This window comes from Python bivittatus, unplaced genomic scaffold (genome assembly GCF_059951505.1).
Source record: "Python bivittatus isolate LINGU-HERP-01145 unplaced genomic scaffold, Pbiv_v1 ctg000850_np1212, whole genome shotgun sequence".
Taxonomy (NCBI): Eukaryota; Metazoa; Chordata; class Lepidosauria; order Squamata; family Pythonidae; genus Python; species Python bivittatus.
In genome coordinates, this window is record NW_028277112.1 from 56,897,932 (window position 1) to 56,921,850 (window position 23,919).

Consider the following 23,919-nt stretch of genomic DNA (forward strand, 5'->3'; position numbering starts at 1 on the left):
ACCCGAGGCGAATTTCCCCATAGGGCTCAATGTAAATCCGGTTAATCCGTTCCGCCCTCCACCCAAATTTGGTCGCAACCCGAGGCAATTTCCTCTTCAGAGCCTGACTCCCGCCAAGCCTGCTCTGCATTTTCTTTGGAGCCATGCTAACACGCACACCAAAAACCTTCACAAAACACCGCAAAACACACCACGAGCCTCACCGAACATCTCCTTGCTACTGCGACCTCGCCCACAGGAAGCCGCGACTGCGTGACAGCAGGGAAAATGGCCGCGGATCCGGTTCGTAAGTAGAGGCAAGTTCATAACCCGAGGTAAAATTTTCCTGCCGAAGCTGGTCGTAACCCGAAATGTTCGTTAGTAGAGGCGTTCGTATCCCGAGGTACCACTGTATTTGACTTAATTACAGTTAAGTGGAAACCTAAAGATGACTGGATGAATTCATACAGCCTGACTTATCCCATGAACCTGCTGAGGAAAAAATATTCACAGCAGGGTAACGTTATTTGGTATGTCTACTGCCCAGTTTGTATAAATAGATTCAGTGCCCCATCATCTGGGAACTAAAAATAAAAACAGAAAGAACCCTAATGTCTTACAGTTATGCACATGCAGTGTGACTACAGACATATCTACAAAACAGTTCACAGTACTGTACTGGGCAATCTGTGGCTTCAGTGTACCATATAACACCAAGAACAGAGCATTTCTGTTGAAGCTAAAGTAATGCACCACAACAATTTTTTGGTGAAGAAGGCTAATGATACATGGGGATGTGAGAGGTGGATAAAGACAGAATAGCTGGAACTTGACTAGCTTAAATAAACATTTTAATGCATGAAATATTAATAAAAATATTTCTGTGTTTCATCAGTTATAACAAAGCAATCGCCAGATGCAGATTTATTTTGAATGGGCTAGAGTACTGCTTTCATAATTTGCCTTACATTTTAACAAATAGAAAATTAAATTTATGGAAGTATCCCAGAATATCTCCTTTGCTTTGGCAACAATTGTGCAAGAATATCACAATTCTTTTATTTTTTAAAAATGTATACTCCAGAACTTAAGCTTAAGAATTAATTTAAAGCTTTTTGCTTACTTAGAATTTAATTGTTTTCTGGAGTATAAAATAATCCAACACGAGGTATACTGCAGTGATAGCACCATCAGTCTTAACACAATATTATCAGAGGATTTTTCATAGTTGAGTTCTTCCATGTTCTACAACAGAATTGACATGAAGCAAGTAAACTGATGTGTAAGATTATACAATAATTGAGCACAGATATGACTTATAACAATTTGGCTAGGACTACCATATCTGGCCTGCATAAATGTGGAAAACCACTAGATGGCAGCAGAGAAAATGCCAATGCTTTGCTACCATCTAGTGGTGAACTGATGATTTGCTGCTCAGGTACAGTAGCCCTAAATGTGGCAAATTACATATATTCAGGAGTCTAATGTATCTCTTCAGACCCACAACTTTTATTTAAAGGCAGAAGCTTTCACAAGTGTCATCTAATCCATTGAGTGGCTAAAGTGTAGAGAGCCACAGCAGTGGCATTAAAGGGAACATTCAGAAACCATTACAGAAACAAGGGCAAACTTGTTCTTTAAGCCCTGGGAAAGGAGATAGTATTAGGAAGAGATTCAGGCTGCTCCTCCCTGACTCAGTGGAATATAAGAGGGAGGAAGGTTAAACACAAACAGACTTGCAAGATTCTGTTGGTATAGCCTATCTCAATAAAGTTTAGTTCTAGTCTTCCTTGGTGTCAGTTTCCTGATCTGGTCTTAGTCGTAGGGCTAACATAAACTAACATAGGATTTAAATTGGGATGAGGTGGGCAGGAAGGGAGAGGAAGACAGGCTGATTATGTAGATACAGGTTACATGTGAGACAGATTATTCAGATTCTCTTTGTAAAAGTGAGAATAATTCTAAGATATATTTTGAGACACATACTATAGATATTTATTAAATAGGGATAAATTTGTTCTCTCTCCGCTCCTTTTCAACATCTACATGAAACCGCTGGGTGAGATCATCCGTCATCATGGGATGAGGTATCATCAGTATGCTGATGATACTCAATTATATATCTCCATCCCTGGTGAGGTAAGTGATGCCGTGACTGCCCTCTCGCGGTGCCTGGAGGCTGTAAGGGTCTGGATGGGGAACAACAGGCTCCAGCTGAACCCTGGTAAGACGCAGTGGCTGTGGGTTAATGGCTCCTCTGTATCCGGGACGTTGTCATCATTGGTGCTGGATGGGGTAGCACTGCCCCAGACAGACCCAGTGTGTAATTTGGTGGTCCTCCTGGACTCATGGTTCCTGCTTGAAGAGCAGGTGGCAGCCATGGCCAGGAGGGCTTTTGCACAGCTCTGGGTTGTGCACCGGTTACACCCTTTCCTGGATCGGGATGCCCTTCGAACGGTCACTCATGCCCTTGTTATCTCCCAGATAGACTACTGCAATGCACTCCACATGAGGGTACCCTTGAAGAGTATCCGGAAGCTTCAGCTGGTCCAGAATGCAGCTGTGCGAGCTGTTTTTGGGGTCCAAAGGACCCCTGTAACACCATTGCTCTGTGAGCTTCATTGGGTACCGGTTTGCTTCCGGGTCCAATCCAAGGTGTTGGTTATCACCTTTAAAGCCCTACATGGCATGGGGCCAGGCTACCTGAGGGACTGCCTCTCCCCCACGTTTTCAACCTGTCCCACATGATCACACAGAGGAGGCATGCTCTGGACCCCCTCGGCAAAAGAACTCTGACTAGCGGGGTCCAGAAGGCGGGCCTTCTCTGCTGTAGCCCCCGCCCTTTGGAACATCTTGCCCCCAGAGATGAGACAGGCCCCCTCACTCCCAGCCTTTCGGAGGGAATTGAAGACCTGGCTCTGCCATCTGGCCTGGGGTGGGGAGGGAGGTCATCAGGTATGGGGTTGGCTAGCCCCCTAGAGGCCTGGTGTTGCTTCCATCGGCCTCCTGGATTTTTCCTCTTCCTTTTATTCTGTGTAAATGTGTTTTCTTATAAATTTTAACTATATATTTATTTATTGTTTTAATCTGTTGTAAGCCGCCCAGAGTCCCCCATTGGGGGAAGATGGGCGGGGATAAGTTTAATAAAGAAATTAATTAAATAAATAAATAAATAAATAAATAAGATGTCTATGTGCATATGATATGGATATGAGGCAACTATACTATAGGGGTACGTGATAATAGAATTTTTTATAATAATTTTTTTACCTGCATAACAATAGCTGTGCATTCATCTATAGTCATCACAACATAATGTTCTGTGCCTCCAAAATACTGTAAGGCCTCACAGCAGTTTCTTTCAATTAATGTAATATTATACCTGCATGTGAAAGTTCCTGTTAGTAATCCAGTGAACGTATTGCAGTTCTGCTGTACCCACAGTCCAAATTCCGATAACCCTTTCCTGCCTATGTCACCCAGATGGGTGACTTGCTGTATGCCAAGGACACTTCTCTCATGCCTTCTGCAGCTCATACCTACTCCAGTTCATTGCCTGATGCTGAAGCACAGACCGAGGTCCAGTGCGTGCATATCACTCTGTGTCTTTGGTCACTTCTTAGCAACAAATAGGATGAGACTTGGTGGGCCTTAATGCATAATTAAAAATATTCTGAAAATAAATTTACCTAAGTATAAGGCAGGATAACTGTTAGATTACTGAGGCTTGGAAGGAACAGCAGACAATGAGAGGGATCTGAAAATACAAGCTTCTTCAGCCCTGGAGTTTCACTACTTACTTGGATTCCAGTAACTGAAGGATTTCTGGGGTATTGAGAAGTCCTTCAGATGTCAAAAAAACATAAGGAATTGGCAACCTCAGAAGGACATATCCAAAATTATCTGGCAAAAACTCTTCTAAAAACAAATAACATCAACATTTCATAAAAAGCTGTACTACAAATGCTACTAACATTTATTTATTATTAATGCTGGAAGGCCACAACACACTAAAATGACTTAGGAGCTATATAGACTTAAAGGACTAAATAGGATTTAAATAGTTTTTTAAAAAAATACAGCTCCAAATATCTTTACTATACAATCTGTTGGATCAATTATCTGTTTTTATAATTGAAAAGTATCTTAGAAATTGCTGTTTCCAGAGAATCCATAGGAATTCTTTGCTAAAATTACAGTATGTATAATTCCAGATAAAAGTTTCATCATGTTCTTGGGTGTGCAGAGATTCCCTATGGGAAATACTATCCCTAGTTGCTATACTGTTTTGTTTTTTGGGCTCATTCCTGGTAGCTGTGTGGGTCAGCACAAAATCAATACAGCTATTTCATTCCTACGGTATAAACTACACTTTCCAGTGTCCAAAATCAATGCTATCCTGCAATGCTTTTAATGCACAGAATTAATCTCTGCCTAAAACAAATCCCCTATCATTTAGATCTTGAGCAACTTTTCAGTAAGGAAAAAAAATGATTTAATGTTAATACAGAGGACTGGTAGGTGCTGCAATGTCCTATTCATTTCAACTGAGGAACAAATCAGCAGATAGGAAGAAGATATGTGCAGATCTGATTCTCTCTGGCAAAGCCTGATGTACACATTAGAACTTTCATACCTCGAAGTGCCTTAAAAGAAGTGAAATACAATCCAACGTAGTATAACGTACTGGCTAAAGCTCAAAATCTTTACATATTTATGTAAGAAAAAAATCTAATGAAATTCAGTGAGCCTCACTTCTACTGTGAATTCAGCTGGGTCACTCTGGGCAAACTACAAACTCTCAGTTGAATAGGATAATAGGTATAATATGAAGTACTACAAAATAACACACAAGTAGTCCACCTCTGATTTTGTTAGGGCTACTTAATTAAAAACTCTGGTTACATGGACACAGTTTTACAAATTAAGGTTTTTTTCTCTCTAGAAAATTATTATATACAAATATTAGATTCTTTTACAAAGCAAGCTCTATTCTTCTATCTTATTTCCTCTTCAATTCTGTATTTGAAACATTCACATACCAGTTTCAATTGCTTCTGGGGGAGCTGTTTGGAGAATTAAGTAAGATATATTCAATTTTTTGCATAGATCAATCCAACAGGAATTTTCAGTGTAGTTGTACTCTACCACTAAAGAAAAATTAGTCCAGGGGAAATCAGGCCCAATATGTTGATTATGTACAACGATACAAGAATATAGTTCCAAACTAAAAATGAAAAGTCAAGAAAAAAGTCTTAATGTATGTATCTTCCATGACATCTTCTGAATACTTTTCTGAAATAATTTCAAGATATTGGTCTATTTTTCAATAACAATTAACTATACCTACCTATTTGTTATATATTTACTGTTGAACAACATTCCCCTTTCTTTCGAATTCAAATATATGGCTTTCAAACCTATATATATAAAGAGAGAGAGAGAGATCTTATTAAACACTCATTTGCAATCCTGGAAATTGATATGTGGACAATGATTAGTTATTTATCCAGTTGAGAGGATAAAGTAGCAAAAGCATACAATTATTAAACTGATGCTGTCTTTACATAACCATGATGAGATTTTTTTTTTTAAACATTTTGTAAGCAAAATTATTATTAAGCCTATAGCATTATCTGTTGTACATCATGAGAAATGCCAGGCTGGAAGAATCACAAGCCGGAATTAAGATTGCAGGGAGAATCATCAACAACCTCAGATATGCGGACGATACCACCCTAATGGCAGAAAGTGAAGAAGAACTAAAGAGCCTCTTGATGAGGGTGAAAGAGGAGAGTGCAAAAGCTGGCTTGAAACTCAACATTAAAAAAACTAAGATCATGGCATCTGGACCCATCAATTCCTGGCAAATAGAAGGGGTAGAAATGGAAGCAGTAACAGACTTCATTTATTTGGGCTCCAAGATCACCGCAGACGGAGACTGCAGCCATGAAATTAAAAGACGCTTGCTCCTTGGGAGGAAAGCTATGGCAAGCCTAGATAGCATATTAAAAAGCAGAGACGTCACCTTGCCGACAAAGATCCGCATAGTCAAAGCTATGGTTTTTCCAGTAGTAATGTATGGCTGTGAGAGCTGGACCATAAAAAAGGCCGAGCGCCGAAGAATTGATGCCTTTGAACTGTGGTGCTGGAGAAGACTCTTGAGAGTCCCCTGGACTGCTAGGAGGTCAAACCAGTCAATCTTAAAGGAAATCAACCCTGATTGCTCATTGGAAGGATCGATAATGAAGCTCAAGCTCAGATATTTTGGCCACCTAATGCGAAGAGAGATCTCTTTGGAGAAGACCCTGATGCTGGGAAAGATTGAGGGCAGAAGGAGAAGAGGACGGCAGAGGATGAGATGGTTAGATAGCATCACTGAAGCAATGAGCATGAAACTGAGCAAACTCAGGGAGGCAGTGAAGGACAGGAAGGCCTGGCGCAATATGGTTCATGGGGTCACGAAGAGTCGGACACGACTTAACGACTAAACAAATTATCTGTTGACTTTTAAACTAGTATGCTTTTATAAAGCTGGTTAAATAATCATATTTTGTATACTCTGCTTTTTAGCAGTTGGTTAATATTTCTCCCACAAGCTGAATATGCATATGTTATGCATGCACTCTGGTAGCTCCACTGTAGTCAGTGGGACCTATTTCTATACAGTTTCTATACATTGTGTAGAACTGGACCTTTAATTGAACTCCTGTAGTTGGTTTACAGACAGAAAACTCCTAGTTCTATAGTTAAAAACATTGTGTCATTATTCAGTCTTTGATTTCTTAAAACAAGTAAATTACAGAATGAAGAAAAGAAAGACATAGCAGCAGTGGAGAAACTAGAAAGACTACAGGTAGAAGGCAATGTTTGGCCCCTGTAAAATTCTGCAAAGAAAGCAGCTGATTTGAGTGTGTAAGCATCTTAGAACCTTTTCTATGTTGGAGAAGTTGCACAATAGCCACGTAACTATCAAAGATCTATCCAGTTTTAATTTTCAGCGGCCTGAAGAGATCGCTATGAGATAGACGGCCATATAAACTGTCTAAACAAACAAACAAATCTTGGAGGTGAGCTCCTAGAGATACTTCTTGCTTTTTGGAGAACTGCATTGGTGTCCTGCTCTTACATTTCTTTTAGGATGTTTAGTTTGCTCCAACACAGCCGTTATACTGGAGTTGCAATCTGGTACACTCCTTTGCGACTGGCTATGGCTGTAGAAGTTGAAATCCAAAACACTAAGTATCCTTAGCCTACCACCGCCTGGCCCCCAATGATAAATCCTTTCTCTCTCTCTCTCGTAAATAAAGATATAGTTAAAAATAATGTTACTGTAAGTCAATGTTTAGTATTTTTACTAATGCATAGAAAGTCTGCATGTAGGAACTGGAGAAAATGTAATAACATTACAGGGATTTGGCACCCTGATCAAAGATATTTGAAATGAAATATGGAGCAAACTTGTTACTATATAGGTAACAACAGTTTTCAAAGCAATATGAAAATGAAAATAACCGTTACCTTGCACTGTATTAATGGTATTGGTTAGGACTTCTGTTTCTTCGTCAGAATCCATTCTAATCACAATTACTACCTGATACAGCATTAAAAAAAAGTTTTAATTAAACATTTAACAATCTCCATTTGATATTTAAGAGCTATAACAGTAACTTGAATCATTGGCAGAGCATTTCCATGACTTCAGGATTGAAGCAAGAATAAATAATTTTAAAAAAGAGAATATGTTAATGTGGAAAAATGCAATGCAATGCAGTGTAGTTTATTTTTACTGAATTGAAGATTATTCTGCTTATATATAGGTTTCCCCTATTCTCTTGTTCCAATGAATTTTTTTTTCTGTGCAAAGCTGGTGTTCCTGCTTCAGGTTACTGGCAGTATAATTAGTAAGCAATGTTTTCTGTCATCTGAAAGCATGTGTGCTGTCACAATAATCTTTTGCATTTCCAGGGAATTTCTAGTCAAGAATAGGAAAGATCAGCTAAGTTGATCCACCTCATTTCAATTGGCAAGCTGGAGCATTCCTGACCACGGATCTGTCCTTTTCCTCCTAGCTCACGTTAGGCCCCTAATTCAGTCCTCCAATAAAAACCTGACACTGATTTAGGCAGAATTTATTTATGCTTATAGGCTACTCAGATTAGCCAACTCTGAGCAGCATATAGCCCCCCAGTAGGTAATTTGAATTAAAACAGAATCTAATCATATTAATAAAAACACCATAGAGTATAACCACGTAAAACTGGGAGTCATATTCAAAACAACAAAAACTAATCTAACATCTGAAAGGATAGTCCTAATGACACAGATTCCCTGACTTGGTGAAACAGCCAGGTTTATATCAATTTTATCAATACCAGGAAAGGGGGAGGGGGAGCACATATCAAGGGGGCTACTATTCAATTGAATTGAATTAAAAGGTATGCTTCTGTGGCCTCTGAAGAAGGCAATCTGAAATCAAGATGTGTGGAAGGATGGGCTCACCACCTGGAATAAGTGTGAGTTTCTCCTCCCTCTAGAGCAGTGTTTTTCAACCTCAGCAACTTTAATCTGGGTGGGGAATTCTGGGAGTTGAAGTCCACACAGCTTCAACTGAGGCTGAGGTTGAGAAACACTGCTCTAGAGATCCAGATTTTCGGTGTTACCTGGGGGCAAGGTTTAAAACAGCTTCCGTAATTGGAGAGTGAAGCAAGCTGCAGTGGAGTGGCAAGGAAGAGGCTGAGTGAGAAAGACTGCATGGAAATGGAAGAATCTTCCAAATCAAAGAGGAAAACAAGAAAACAGCAGCAGTCCCAGAACAGTCAAAAGAGAATTGCTAACCTTGGAGCAGTTGCTCAACATGCAAGACAAGCTGAGGCAGAACCAAAAGATGGAGTGGAGGAGGAAGAGCCTGAGCAGCATCTGCAAAGAAGCAGCCAGAGCAAGCCAACTGCATGCAACAACCCAGGTGCAGAGTAGCAGAAGCTAAGTCCAGGAACAGAGGACTATGAGTGCTGGGAGAAGAGAAAGGAAAAGTTCTTATACCTCACCTTCTAAAAGAATGAATGAAAATTGTTTCCAAGTGAAAATGGACTGGGTTTGGCTACAAAAGCTGAAGACCTGGAAAATTAAAATCCATAGAGGTAAGAAATGGTTAAGCTAGGAAAATATACAGCTAGGAAGTTGTAGACATAGGAAGATATAGAACCAGGATACAGAGCTACAGATAACAGACATTTATTGATTGAACAAGATGGTAGTAATTCTAAGAAATAGAGTCAAACTTATAATGATGAGAAACTTCTACGCGGTAAAAATAGATACAAACCTAGAGTTAACATTAAAAGTAAAAAGGATAATTACAAACACTGTATTATTGTATAATAAAACAGCCCTAATGGGGGAAAATAAATCTAAGTCTTGTGTCTCTAATCAGTACTAGCTCAAGAAAACCATATTAAGAGAACACAGAGAGAGCTCACCCTACCAGATCTTATTGGGTGGGCAGACATTACTGGCAGAAGGTGGCCCCGTAGATAACCAGGTCCTGAACTACGAAGGGTTTCAGGTGACAACAAGCATCTTGAATTGCACCTAGAAGCCAGCTAGGAACCAATGCAGTTCTTGAAACAGAAGGGTTACCTGGATTCCTTGAGGTGCACCCATATCTACTTGAACCACTGCATTCTGGACCAGCTATAATTTCCAAATGCTCTTCAAAGGCAGTCCCATATATAGCACATTGCAGTAGTCCATTTGAGAGGTGACTAAGGCATAATTGACAGTGACTATCGCTCCCATTCCAGGAAAAGTTGCAGTTGGTGCAAAAGCCCTCTTCACCATCACCTGCCACCTTCTCCAGCAAGAGCTGTGAGGGCAAGAAGACCCTCAGATTGCAAACCAGTTCTATCAGGAGGAGTGCAACCCCATCAGAATTAATGATGGAATCTAACGGGAATTGGTAGGCCTTCAGACCCAAAGCCACTCTGTGACTGAATCTCAACCTGACAATCCAGACAATCTTCAGACACTGGACAGCACTTTGGCAGCATTGTTTATTCAGCCAGGGATCAAGATGTACAGTTGGGTCTCAACAGCATACTGAAGAAACTTGACCCTCTCCTGATGGATGATTTCACCTAGCAGTTTCATACAGGAGTAGGCAGAATATTAAGCCCACTGGGAATCCCACAACTGAGGGGCCAAGAGCTCAGTTTCTCCCCATATATCATCATCAGCTGGAGCTGTCCCTTCAGAAAGAAGGGGAACTACTGCAAAACAGTGCCCTCCACTCCTAACCCTCAGAGATGGCTCAGAATAATACCATGATAGATGGTAGTGAAAGGCACTCAGAGGTTGAGCAAGGTTGCAGTACCCCTATCCTGGTCCTGCGAGAGGTCATCTATAAGTGAAACTAACGCTAACTCTGTGCTGAACCCAAGCTTGAAACCTGATTGAAATGGGTCCAGACAATCTCTTTCTCCCAGGCCTCACCGCAGCTGTAGCTTGACTACTTTCTCCACAATATTCCCCAAATACCAACTTCTCTGTGTTATTTACCTTATTCTGATCATTTGTTTTATTCTGTACCCACTTAGAAATTTGATGCTGTAATTCTGTTACTTTGGGACTGACTTTGTGCTCCTGCACAACAAACTTCACAATTTTCAGCTGTTTCCAAATAATATCCAGGCCATAGTCTTGGAAATCCTTATAATTGTCTTTTGCCTTGGACAGATACTCTGTTTCAGATAAAAGTAATTGCATCTATCACACATTCTGCATATTTCACATAAGTCATTTTCAAATCCTATCTTTCTTCTTCCTTTCCTCCCTTTATGATTCTTAATGCATTTGTAAGTAGATTTCAAAGCTGAACACTAAAGCAAGAATTATGCCCGATGTCTGCTCATTCAAGTCAAAAACATTACCTCCTAAAATGTTCATGATGATTTTCTCCATTGCTACTATTTTTATCTTAAAAAGTAAAGAGATTTCACTATATGTAGCCTGACAATAAAAACTGTAGAAAATATAAATGGATTTTCCATCTTCCAATCTATGACAGATTTCGTATGCTATATTTCACTAAACCAATATAGGAATATATCTCTTTATAAAAATTACCTAATGCAGTGGTCAAGTTACAGGTTAACAAAAGATCACGAACTGTAACCAGCAAATGAAGAATTGCAGCATGTTTAAATACCAAAATATATTTTCCATCTTTCCTACCTATAAAAAAGGGAAAATAATAATTTAGAGATTATTTTTCTAAAACTACAAGAGCTATTTAGTACACAGGATAACATTTCTTATCTTTCTGTGGGTGGGTATTAAGGCCTAGGCACAAAAATCCTGTTATTAAATTGGAGCACTTTGACATTTTGTGGAGCACTTTGACATTAAATTGGAGCACTCTGACATCATTAAATTGGACAATTTGACATCCAGAACACTTTGATATCTCAGTATACCTCAGATGTCCTCTCACATACCTTAAAGATGCAATCTAAGGGCCTTTTTTCACTGCAGAGTTGAAGTGCTACCCACCCCTCCTTGCTTTAGTAGAAAACTATACTGGCTTGAAACTTCCTGTCTCCATTGCTTATCTTTATCCCACCTTTACTGTTCTTGTTTTGAGTAACTATAGTCAGGTAACTTCCTTTCAGGATAGTGGCTGGCAAAGCCTAACAGATTTTACCCATATTGGGGGGATGGGGGGGATTGCTATATGGTGTTGGAATAAGTGGTGGAATATGATTTTAATACTGGTTCAGCTACAGATGACTTAAGGTTGGTGACAAGATGAAGGAACGTTGTGGGGACATCAGAAAAAAAATGTTGCCAGGACACGTTTGTGCCATGGCTAGCTACAAGTGGGAAAAGGCTTAAGATTGCTTTTATATTAGTATCCGTTAGCATTTCCAAAGCATTGCTTTTCTGTAATTATTTGGAAGCAGAATTAAAATGATGGTTCCACCTAATACTTTTTATAGTACTATATTTTCCATTCTAGTTCTGCAAATTATCTTAGTTAATAATTTTTGTTTCTTTTATAGCAATTTTTACTTCTTGGTTTCTGACCAAGACATTTCTTGGTCAGAAACTTGGTTTCTTTAATTAATTTCCTTTTGTTCTTTTGATTGTTGCAGAAAATAAAAGAGCTAAGGCTGCCACCTATATGGAACTGTCCTAGGTGAATAAATGATATCTATTCCAGAGCATGGAGCTATTGTAGAACCATGTTTATTACTGATTCTGGCCAGTGGTCGCTTTATCATCATACCTAATCCTATGCAAGTACAATCATATGGATGTATAAAGATACTTTAGGTATGATCTTTATCTGTGTCATGGATTCATCAAACCCTGTACCATATTTATGACTGGCAGCACATCTTTTTTTCATTAATTGTAACATAGTATACTTTTAGTTGATGGTGCTAAGTACAAGTAAGGGCTAAGAACAAGTGAGGGGGTAGTTCTGTTAGGCAATGGTCTATTTCTTCCTCAAGAAGCCATTCTTGGATCTGATGGCAATGGACAATTTCCAACCTATCTCTAATCTTCTCTTTTTGAGGAAGGTCATTAAGAAGATGGCCAACCAGCAGCTTTAGCTGTCTCTGCAGGAAATGGATTATCTGGACCTCTTTCAGGTTGGTTTCAGGCCTGAGCGTAATATTGAGACAGCATTAATCAGGCTTGTGGGTGATGTGTTGTAGAGCCAGGATGGCATAGTGCATCCAACCTGACTCTCCTTATCTCTCGTTAGCTTCAGTACCATCTATCATGGTATCCTTCTGGATAAGCTCAGAGGTTGAGAGTGGGAGACACAGTGTTGTGGTGGTTCTCCTCCTTCCTCCAGGGCTGGTTCCAGTTGGTGTTGATGAGGGAAAAGGTCCAGCCCTCCTATCTTGCTTTGTGGGAACCTTAGGGCTCAAGTTTCTTCCATTCCTCTTTAACATCTACAAAAAGCCACTGGGTGAGGTAATCTATTAGCAAGCAGTTAGGTATCATCAGTACACTGATGTATCTCAGCCTGTTTGCCCAAGTGATGCTATCAAAGTTCTGACTTAATGTCTGAGGTCTGTGGGGGTCTATATGGGGAAGAACAAACTCAGGCTCAGCCCTAGTAAGTGGCTGTGGATTTTGAAGCCTTCTGGATTCAGAAAATTGCCATCACTCCCAAACAGACCAAGTGGACAATGTGGGGGTCCTCCTAGACACATAATTTCTGTTTGAAAAGCAACTGGCAGCTGTGGCTCAGAGGGTCTTGGTACAGATCTACCTTGTGCTTGTGCGGATCCATCTTGTGAAGCAGCTGCATAGGTAGTTACTGGCACATTTCAGCATGCCTCTGTAACACAACTACTTCATGAGCCGCACTGGTTGCCAGTAGGCTTCCAAGTACAATTCAAGGTGCTGATTATAATATTTAAAACCATTCTTGGCACAGGGCCTGCTCATTTGTGGGCTACCTGCAATCTTTGCCTGCCCGATAAGTTCTGACTTGGTTGGCCTGCTCCTACTCCCATCTCTTAAGCAGTGTCATTTTATGGGATGCAGCAGAGATGCCTTCTCTGTTGCTGCACCTGCTCTATAGAATATAGAGTGTCAGTGTGCACGGGGTGATATAGGTTCTATCTGTCCCTGGGGGTGGTTAGCCCCCTGATGATGATGCTCCCTGGGAATTACTCACCAATTGTCCATCTTCTTGGAACCTATTTATTTTTAGGATTGTTTTTATGGTGTATTTTATCTTGTTGTAAACCACCCAGCGTCATTTCACGAGATGGGCGGTGACAAATTTGATAAATAAATAAATTAAATAAATTAAATAAATAAATATCATTCTCCCCCTTCCCCATTCCTGAAATCCAGATGACCCTGACTCTGCCTGCCTTTTATGACCTGTAATTTCCCCCAGTCATTGGGTAAGGATAATTTGTGTTCCTTTCCGTCGTGATTGTTTTGATTGTTGAATTGATTTAGCAGAATTTATTGTATGTTTTATATTGTCCGTGTGTGTGTGTGTGTGTAATTACATGTCACCCCTTGAGAGGGTGGCTATATAAAATAAATAAATATATTCAAAGCATGGCTTATTGTGAAGAAGGTTCGTGATTCAATCCCCAATATCTTAAGCTAAAAGATCTTTAGGCAAGAAGGCACTAGGAAAAAAATTAAACATAAATGTCCATAGTTACACCTGTCTACTATAAAGAATATGAACTATACAGTTTTAGAAAAAAATGTCTCCTTAGCAGTCCCACCTTGTTTCAATGTGTCACTGATCATTTTCTCTTGTTGTTTTAAAAAAAATCTGGTGTTATCAGAATTAAGTGTGGCAAACCTCCAATTCTGCATGCCAAGGTTTATAAGCTCTATCAAAACTGGAGCCACTGCAGCTTCAAGGATATGATATGCCTGAGACTGACACTCTGGTTAAAACAAAGCAAAGATTTAACAAAATACTTTAAAGTCCTGTAAAACAAAATTGAAATAAAAACTATATTTTTTATGACTGATGATTTAGCAACTGAAGTTTTCTGATCAATCATATGTTTTCATAAACACTAAATGGCATTGTGATTATGTTTTGAAAAATTCATGTTTTATACAGAACAAATCTACAACAGAATATTCACTTCTGCTTCATCTTCCTTTCTGACTTATTTGTCAACCATAGATATTTTAGTCCTGTGTATTAGGCTAGGAGTGATCCAAATTTGAATGGAAAAAGGTGATTTGGCATGCTTGTGGACATTCACACACCACCTGTCAGCAACTCTTTCCAGAAGCTTGTGCTGATGCTCTCCATAACTGTGATGCAATTCCAGGAAAACATATGCTTAAAGAGGAGCCAAGAGATATTACAGAACTATCTTTTCAAATTCAGATTATTGCATAGACTTGGTCTCTGTCTCTGTCGGAGATCTAGTATGGCCATGTATCCTATTTTACAGGTAATTTCCCTCTATTTTAATGGCACTTAGAGGGAAATTCTGTATTTGAAAGCCTGTCAACTCTTAACCTGGTTTAAAGATGAGGAACCATAAGAGTTAGTGGCCCATCAACAGTTAATACCTGGACAGCAGACAGAGGTGAATGCGTCATTTTTAAAATATAGTACTTGTAAAATGTGCTTCTCTACATAAAAAGCAGCATTTGCCAATCTTGATAAAATTTGTACCATTTCTTGGCCTTTTTTGGTGAGACATTTCATTTTTCTCAGGATATATCAGTGGTCTCCTGTGGAGTTTATGCTGTTTGCCATTTCTTCTTCTTTGGTATGATCAATTTATCCCTGATAAATGTGTATTAATTGGACCATCATTTTTGTACAAAAGTCTACATGCATATGTTGATTCTTTAACTGGGGGAGTTTTGAGATCATTACAGAAGAATTTGAAATTCAGAGTTCTTGTTATAAAGGAAACTTTAAAATTGTGCTTTAAAATATTCAGTACCTGATGTTTTAATTTTGATGAAAGCTAGTGTATGATTGTCTTTGGCTTGGTTTTCCATAGGAACTGCTGTCCCAGGAACAACGGGACTCTTGTGGCTTTCAAATGGAGGTCTTTCTTCCTTAGCATCAAAACCTTAGGAATTAAAAAAACATATTCATAAAATAAGTTAAAGCAGTCTAATTTTTTTATGAATGGTGCACTTTTTTTGGACTAAGACCCACCCTTGAATGGCATGTTGATGGCCACATTCAAAAAACAAATGGATTCAGGAATGAGATCAGGACAATACTACATTTGTTGAGGTTTAGTTAATTAAACACTGTTAATATTTCTCATGTTTATTTCCATATAATACTATTCATATTTAGTAATATTTTCGTTTTCTAACCTTAAAAATCACAGACCAATGGCAACTTTTGGGAAGAACAAGTAGAAGTGTACCCAAGACTTGGGGAACTGAATGTAGCCTGGACCCAGACTGATCTCTTCTCATCCAAATGGTAAACTGAAAAGCTATAACATCTGTATGGCACACATCAGTGGCTGTAGTAGAAGCCCATCATGACTACAGTTCGCCATACCCTATTGTTGTTGCTATTGTGTTTCTTGCTTTGTATTAAAAAAATGTCATGGGGAAATTTCCAACATACAGAGAAACTCTAAAACATTTATGGAATGTCAATATACAATTGCAGTTTTAGTCTCAGATCACTAGATGGTAACATAAGACTAAGTAAAGATGTAGTGCTATGCTATAGGACTCATCATTTTGTACTATGTACAGCTGATAAAACAGACTCACAAACAATGAAAATCTAATATAGTAATTCATGCTGAATGTTAGTAGATAAGCATTAAAACCACAGTGAAACGACACACATATAACTTGATTGAAACCTAAGCTTTGAGGGTCTGATATATGTGAACATAAAGAGTTTAATATTTCAATGGCAATCCTGCTATATCTATGAAATCCATCATTTTTATCATCCGTGCTGGTTCTACATAACAAATTTAAAATCTAAAGAAGAGCAATTAAACTACCTTTTTCTTGCATATCCACATTATTTGTTTCTTCACTTTGGGTGATCACCTGTTTAGATCTCAGCATGATAAAATTACTCAATAGGTCAAAGTCATCTTTACATTTTCTCAGCTGTTTAGGTGGAACTGACTTTTTATTTCTTAATGTACTATTTGCTGAGATAAACACTTTCTTGCAATTAACTAGTTGATCATTTTTTTCCTCTCCATGGTTTCCAATATTCATTGATTTTTCAATTTCATTTTGTAATTTGTAATCCTTGACATGATTTTCAGTAGGTACATTGTTGTCTACTATAGAAGTACTATACTGTAGTGATGTAGGTCTCAGTGGTAGTGAAGAAAAGGTCTCCTTTTTTGTAGAATAAGAATCCTTTGTCCCAGTACAATCAGAGATTCTAAAGATCTTCATGCTGCTGTCACAAAAGGAACTCTTCTCATCAAGCGATTCTGAAAAGAAAACAAATATTGTCCCATTTTCTAAGTATTTATTTTTCAACTGAACACAGCTCAGTTGAAAACATATTCTGAATTATTATGGGATATCACAATCAACCCAAACAATCATCCATATCCACTGAAATTTGGATATACAGGTAGTCCTTGTTTAGTGACCACAATTGGGACTGGCAACTTGGTTGTTAAGTGAAGTGGTTGTTAATGAAACTGCATCAGTGCTTATGGTCTTACTTCAACTCTTCTTTGCTTTACAGACCTGTGAAGGTCATAAATGTGAGGACTGGTTGTAAAGTTACTTCTTCATCACTGTTGTAACTGCAAATAGTCATTAAATGAGGCAGTCACTAAACAAGAACTACCTGTAAAGCAATTGGTGTAATTAATAAAACATAATTTTATTTATTTATTTAATCACATTTGTATAGTTACCCATCTCATATGGTGACTCTGGGCAGCATACATAATAAAACAATCAAAATACATAAAAAACCATTAAAAAAACCAACTTAAATTAAAGAATAAGAACAAAATAAAAACAAGTAAAAAAGCTGGCTAAACATACAAAGAGTGTATTCCATTAATGTCATACAGCCATCTAGTAGGCTCCACTCCATCATGGGATCCCCCAGCTAGTTGACAGAACCATGTTTTAAGGGCCTTCCAGAAGGCCAACAATTTAAAATATTTCAGTAACAACACAAGCTTTCTGTAGTATGGCTTTCAAAGGTCAGAATAAACATAAATTATCCATGTTATTACAGTAGCTTTCACCAGCCTGGTGCCCACCAGATGCATTGGGCTATATTCATTTCTAGACAGCACACTATTTGTAGCCCAACAAATTTGGATGGTATTATGTTGAAGAAGCCTTGTGTACAATATCCTCTGTCGATGAATATTATAACTATAGGGGATTAGGAATTAGAAATTCATTCTGCTTTCCCAAACCATAAAAACTGTGTTATGTTGGATTGCATCCCATTAATATTACTCTGCTAACAGAATACCCTTTTTATCCAGCAAAAGCTTTTGTAAGCAAAATGAGGATGAAGGGAATTCCTCCCCATTCCCACCATACACCTCTGTATTATCTTCTATGCTGTTCCAAAGAAACGCTAGAGTTTAAAGACTCCTAGAAGTGGTATAGAAATCTAATAAACAAATAAAGCCAGTTTGGTGCAACAGCTAAGGTGCTGGCCTAGAAAGCAGGAGACTGTGTGTTCTAGGCCTCTCTCAGGCATGAAAGCCGGCTGGGTGACTCTGGCCCAGTCATTCTTTCTGTCAAACAACATTTGCCTATCCCAGGTCCTTGGGAAGGACTTGATAGGTGGATAAAAATGCCAAATCCAATCTAAACATCTGGCTGACTGTGCGACCAACCACAATAATAAAAATAGCAATTCCTTCATCCCTCTGGAATGGATCTGTATTTAGTGCCTGTACAGAGGAACAATAGCTGAACATTGGCTTCTTCCTTGATCTACCAATCAAAGCCTCCACTGGATCAAAGAGCAAACAGACAGAATAAAACCAGGGCTGCAACCTATATGTTACCTTAAAACCTTTGATTATGTTGTGATTTATAAGTTGAATAGATGATTTAGTGTGTGTGTGTGTGTATGCAAAAATAAAATGAAAAAAAAGTAACAATCCCTCTAGCACCTTAATCATTTGTGTTCCAGAAAATGGTATTGTTTGTGATCAGGGAAAAATCGATAAAGACTTATTTAAAAGACTGGAAGCTTTATATGAACTTTTTGCTGAAAGAAGAAAAGACTGAACTGATGATTTATAGATTTGGGGATTAAAAAGGGTTAAAGAGGAAGATGAAAAATTAAAATGGCAATTACTCGAGGGAAAGAAAGGTGGAAGTCATAATTCTGTGTTTTCTTTCTTTTTTCACTTCTTTTTTCTTATTTTTTATTTAATTTTTATACTTTTATTGTATTGAAAAATTCTAATAAAAATATTATTAAGAAAGAAAATGATACTGCCTGCATATGCAAAAGTACACTATACTGTAGATGAGAATAGAAAAACATGTCCAAGCACACTTGGTAAATATGTTTGACAGTTTGACAGTATGTAGCATGTTTAGGTATCTACCCAGTTCAATCTCAAGTTCTCACAAGAAACAAAAGAATTAGAATGAAAAGGATAAGGCTTATTCAAATAAAAGAAGGGACTGGTAGTTAAAAAAAATATGCATGATCCCGACACCGATTTCTGTCATAAGTACTGTCAGCCATAGCTCCCAGGATGGTGGAGCACAAACCAAAATCTGCCAAGCAGCATGTTTCTAGTGACAACATATTTATTCTGTCATTAGTGATGTACTTGCATGCCACACTGCCTTTCCCCTGTGCCACAGCACTAGTAGAATGCTGGGAGCTAGCAGACTCATCCCATGTCTTCTATTACCTTCCAGAGAAATTCAGGTGGAAATTAAATATCTTGTTTTCATTTTAAAAAACTGAAACATAATTTAAAATACTTACTGTCTAACTGGAAGCTAGTAATTTTTGAAAAATCTTCAATATTCATATTATCAAGTCTTTCTTCATCATTTATATTTATGCTCAATGCTTCTAAGACACATGACACAGTCAAGTTTTCTCTCAAATTAATCCACTCATCTTTTTCTAAGAGACTGGTAACCATGGTATTTTCATGTATAGACAACTTTGTCTTCAATTCTTTGACTGAAAACTGTTGACATACAGCAGTAAAATTCTGAGGTACTGGAAAAGAATAATGCAGTACAGTTTATTTCCAACCCTACATTCCAGTAAGTTATTGTACAACCCTGTCTGTGCATATCTAGTAGTCAGATATATCATGCTGGTTACCCTTGTGGGACTGAAAAGTTCCTGAATACAAACCCTTCCTTTTGAGCAATCACAAACATGCTACTCAAAAGTAATTTCCAGTGAGATCAACAGGTGTATTTACAGATGCAAGCATAAGTCCACAATCTTAAGGAAACAAGTCTTACTTAAATATCAGTTAGGCAATTGAACATGCTTTGAAAATTATTTGGAAGAGGTCCTTTAGAATGTGCAGGAGCACAAGCACAACATTGCTTTAAACAGCCACATCTGTTTTTGGGCTTCCTTGCTATCTTGAAAACAGATATGGCTGCTTTAAGGAATTGACCCATTAAAGTAGTCATCTTTAGTGATTCCTTAAATGACCCCTGTCTGTTCCAAAATCAGGAAGAAGCCTGAAAGAAGATGTGGATGCTTTAAAGATATGCTGACCTCATACTCCTGCATATTCTGAAGTACCTCTTCCAAATAATTTTCAATGTATGTGCAACTCTACTGAATACACTGAATATATAAACAACTTTCTCATTAAAAATACATTTGAATAGAAAGAAAAAGACATCTTTAACAGACAAGAAACAGATTTTCAGTTTGTTATACTTACCTAAACTATTATCTAATATGCTTCATTAGGAAAACAGAAATTTGTGTCATACTCATATTGGTCATTCTAGCTCAGTATTGTCAACACTGACAATATTAGCAGTTTCTTTCCAAAGTTTCAGGCAGGGTTTTTTTCAGACCTACCTGAAAGATGTCAAGGACTGAACCAGATAACATTCTCCATGCGAGCAAATGCTTATGGCTATTCATGGATTTGTTCTATCAATTCAAGATATGGAGTAAGATACAGTGGTACTTAACAGTTCGTGAACCCATTTGAATTTTCAATATTTCTGCATAAATATTACCTAAAACTTGATCAGTTCTCCACACAAGTGCTAAGACTAGATAAAAAGAACCCAGTTAAACAAGTGAGTCAAAAACATTGACATTTGTTTATTGAGGAAAATAATCCAAAGCTACATATTTGTGTGTGGGAAAAGTATGTGAACCTTTGCTAAATCTAAATTCAGAATTTGTACTTATCTACCTGTTAGGAAAAATGAAGTCATAGCATGCTGGTGTTTCTCTGACTGCCACATCAGGCCTTCCAAATAGTCTGAAGTAGATTCTGGAATGAAGTCACTGAGGGAAAAGAGAACACAGGAAAAAAATATTAGGTTCTGTATCCTGTTTTCAGATAGATAGATAGATAGATAGATAGATAGATAGATAGATAGATAGATAGATAGATAGATAGATAGATAGATAGATAGATAGATAGGCAGGCAGGCAGGCAGGCAGGCAGGCAGGCAGGCAGGCAGGCAGGCAGGCAGGCAGGCAGGCAGATGATAGATAGACAAAATTAGTGTAGAAAAGAGACAACAGTATTAGCTTATAATCTAGAGATAATAGTATTAGCTTATAAGCTTTTATAAGCTTTTATAAGAGATAACAGTATTAGCTTATAATCTTTTCTACATTAATTTTTCATTTTTAGCAAACATAAAATAGGAACAACTATAGCTTTACACCAGCAAAGAAACGATCATTTCTTTTCCTTCATGCAGTTTGAATATCTCTAACAATCAGCCAACATAGTTGAAGACAAAGAATCTATTTGCTTACTAGAAAGGTTTGGCAATTTTGCTAGAATGTATAGGGTGGAAAATTATATGTGTGACAAGAGAAAAATTAAACTGCTATCTTTTTGATTCACTAAACCAAAATGCAGTTCATTAGTCAACTATATAAATAGTCAGCAGGTTGATCCTTAGGCACAATAAGCTCTATGTTCCTGATAAAAATGTTTTGTTGCTCCAGACCAGTACATGGTAATTTCTTAAGAATTTATCAGCAAATATTTGTGCTTTTTTTTAAAAAAAACAAAAACAGCAACCCTGCATTTCTTCAGAAGTTGCTGAACTACAATAACATTTAATATAAATTTAATAAATCAATCAGAATCATTTCAGGTGAATTTTTATAGGAAATTTATGCTATTTTTCAAAACTAACATGTTTACATTCCTATATATATATATATATATATATATATATATATATATATATAAAAAAATAATTATTATTATTATAATTATTATTATTAAAAAAAACCTTATAATCATTATAAAGAGCTGGTGTGGTATTGCCTTGGGTTTCTGAACAAAAGGTGGCACATAATATTAACAAATAAATAAATAAATAAATAAATAAATAAATAAATCCAATATAATTGAAAAATAATCCAGCATCTAACTAAACCTATCATTTAAAAAGATCAGCATGAAAACGTAAGTGCAGAAGCACATTTTATTCATGTGCGTGCACGTGCATGCACGCACACACATGCATATATATGTAAAATTACAGTTAAATCACCTTTTCCTAAGGAGGACTGAAACAAGAACCTGATGGAGGAAACAGCATTGGAAAGGTCCTGTTTCCCCTCTCAATGAGCACATAAGACACAATAAAGACAAAAACGCCCTTACCTTTTATTAATGGGAGAAACAGGTTCTGATTCTAAGTGGACATACAATGAATTCATGTGCATATTCTCTTTCTTACATGGAGGAGTTAATGGCACCTCCAGTTCTCCAATGCAACTTACTGGCAATTTCAGAAAAAAGATTTAAAAGTACAAGGATTTAAATATTTTTCAATATTAAGAATACAATAATCTGAAATACAGCTGAAAGTAATTTGCATGTTAACAAGGTTTTAATGACAGTAATAAAGCCACAGGACTTCCCCATCTCCTTCCCAAACTAATAAACTATCTTCCCCAAAATAAAGCTTGACACTGTATTTAATCAGATAAACATGTAAGGCACTAAATTTTTTGGCCAAAACTCTACAGACATTCAGCACTTGTTAATCAAATAAAATCAACAGATCCTTCTGAAATTTAACACCATCGAAAGCATCTTAATTCTAATTCAGATTAGGGTTACCAGATATCTGAACAGGCAAAGGAGGACACCGACTATTGCAAAGGAGGACAAGTGGGAGGGGAAGGAGCACACACTAACTGCTTAACTTTCTTGGCATCCGTCACAACAATTACAGTGAAAAACAGGGGGGAAAAATACTTAGGCCTACATGTATATGAAATTATTTTTTCCAGCATCAGAAAGACTGGTTTTTCAATTGGAGGAATGTGCTAGAAACTTTAGGGGGCAAAAATCTTCAACAAGTAACTGATTAAGGTCTTGTCAGTTCTAGGCAGCCCTGCAAACCCACAGAGGGCACTGAACAACTAATTAAGATCACAAGTAGAGCTTGTTAACTTGAGGTTAGTAGTTATTAGGGAAGTGACCTGGGCAGAAAAAAGCTGCTCAGGAAGAGATACTGAAGAAGCCAGACAATATTTGATTCTAAGGCTATGCCTGCTGGATGGAGGATGTGAGGGGAAAAAGGAGGTCATGTCCTCCTTTTGCTGGATGCCTGGTAACCCTGGTTCAGATGTACCTACTTGGATTGTTGAATTCTAGTAGATCTTTGTTCTGAGTTGAACAAACTTCTTGAGTGGAGCAATGTTTTGAACTCTCTATTATCTCAGATGTAATTGTCATGCTAAGTTCTGAAAAAGATGTTAACACAAAATACTATAATGTCCTTTTTCTAGAGAATATGTGTAATGTTTACTTGTTTGCAGCAAAAATAATAGAAATAAAATGATGATAATGGGCAACATGAAACACAAGAATTGCTGCCAAAATATAATCCTTTGTATTCTTACTTTTATTAGTTATTCTGGGACATTCATTTTCATCTTCCAAAATTTCTGGAGTTATTGGTAATAAAGATTTTAGGGCTAAACATGTGAGAATCTCCATATCCAGCCTTGAGTTTGTTGCTTCATAGAATTGAAACTGAACAGGAAGTAAAGGAATCTAGAAAGACAGACAACTGGAACAGTATTTCTCAAAATAGCTTGTATAATAATAGTATTTGTATGCTATCTACTTTCTTAACAGCTCATGGAAATACCCCATTGTGGAAGGCACAAGATTTCTGTTTCCAACAAAATACCCAACAGCTTATGGAAATACCCCATTGTGGAAGGCACAAGAAAACTCTTTTTTAAAG

At 37.6% G+C, this 23,919-nt stretch overlaps 1 protein-coding gene across 1 annotated transcript in view; it reads right to left on the minus strand.

The window, feature by feature from the left end:
• The window catches only part of SHOC1 (shortage in chiasmata 1), a 52,960-nt gene that overhangs the window by 12,495 nt on the left and 16,546 nt on the right, over positions 1-23,919 (minus strand). The window contains exons 7-23 of the mRNA XM_088130518.1: positions 23,570-23,723; positions 23,303-23,410; positions 22,320-22,437; positions 20,877-20,971; positions 19,454-19,696; positions 16,497-16,946; positions 15,453-15,584; positions 14,256-14,423; positions 12,731-12,739; positions 11,107-11,214; positions 10,540-10,721; positions 7,504-7,576; positions 5,333-5,402; positions 5,025-5,209; positions 3,783-3,900; positions 3,253-3,364; positions 1,103-1,224 (exon numbers count right to left, since the gene is read on the minus strand). Coding sequence (XP_087986644.1) covers positions 1,103-1,224; positions 3,253-3,364; positions 3,783-3,900; positions 5,025-5,209; positions 5,333-5,402; positions 7,504-7,576; positions 10,540-10,721; positions 11,107-11,214; positions 12,731-12,739; positions 14,256-14,423; positions 15,453-15,584; positions 16,497-16,946; positions 19,454-19,696; positions 20,877-20,971; positions 22,320-22,437; positions 23,303-23,410; positions 23,570-23,723 — 2,447 coding nt within the window. The remainder of the gene's footprint in view (positions 1-1,102; positions 1,225-3,252; positions 3,365-3,782; positions 3,901-5,024; positions 5,210-5,332; positions 5,403-7,503; positions 7,577-10,539; positions 10,722-11,106; positions 11,215-12,730; positions 12,740-14,255; positions 14,424-15,452; positions 15,585-16,496; positions 16,947-19,453; positions 19,697-20,876; positions 20,972-22,319; positions 22,438-23,302; positions 23,411-23,569; positions 23,724-23,919) is intronic.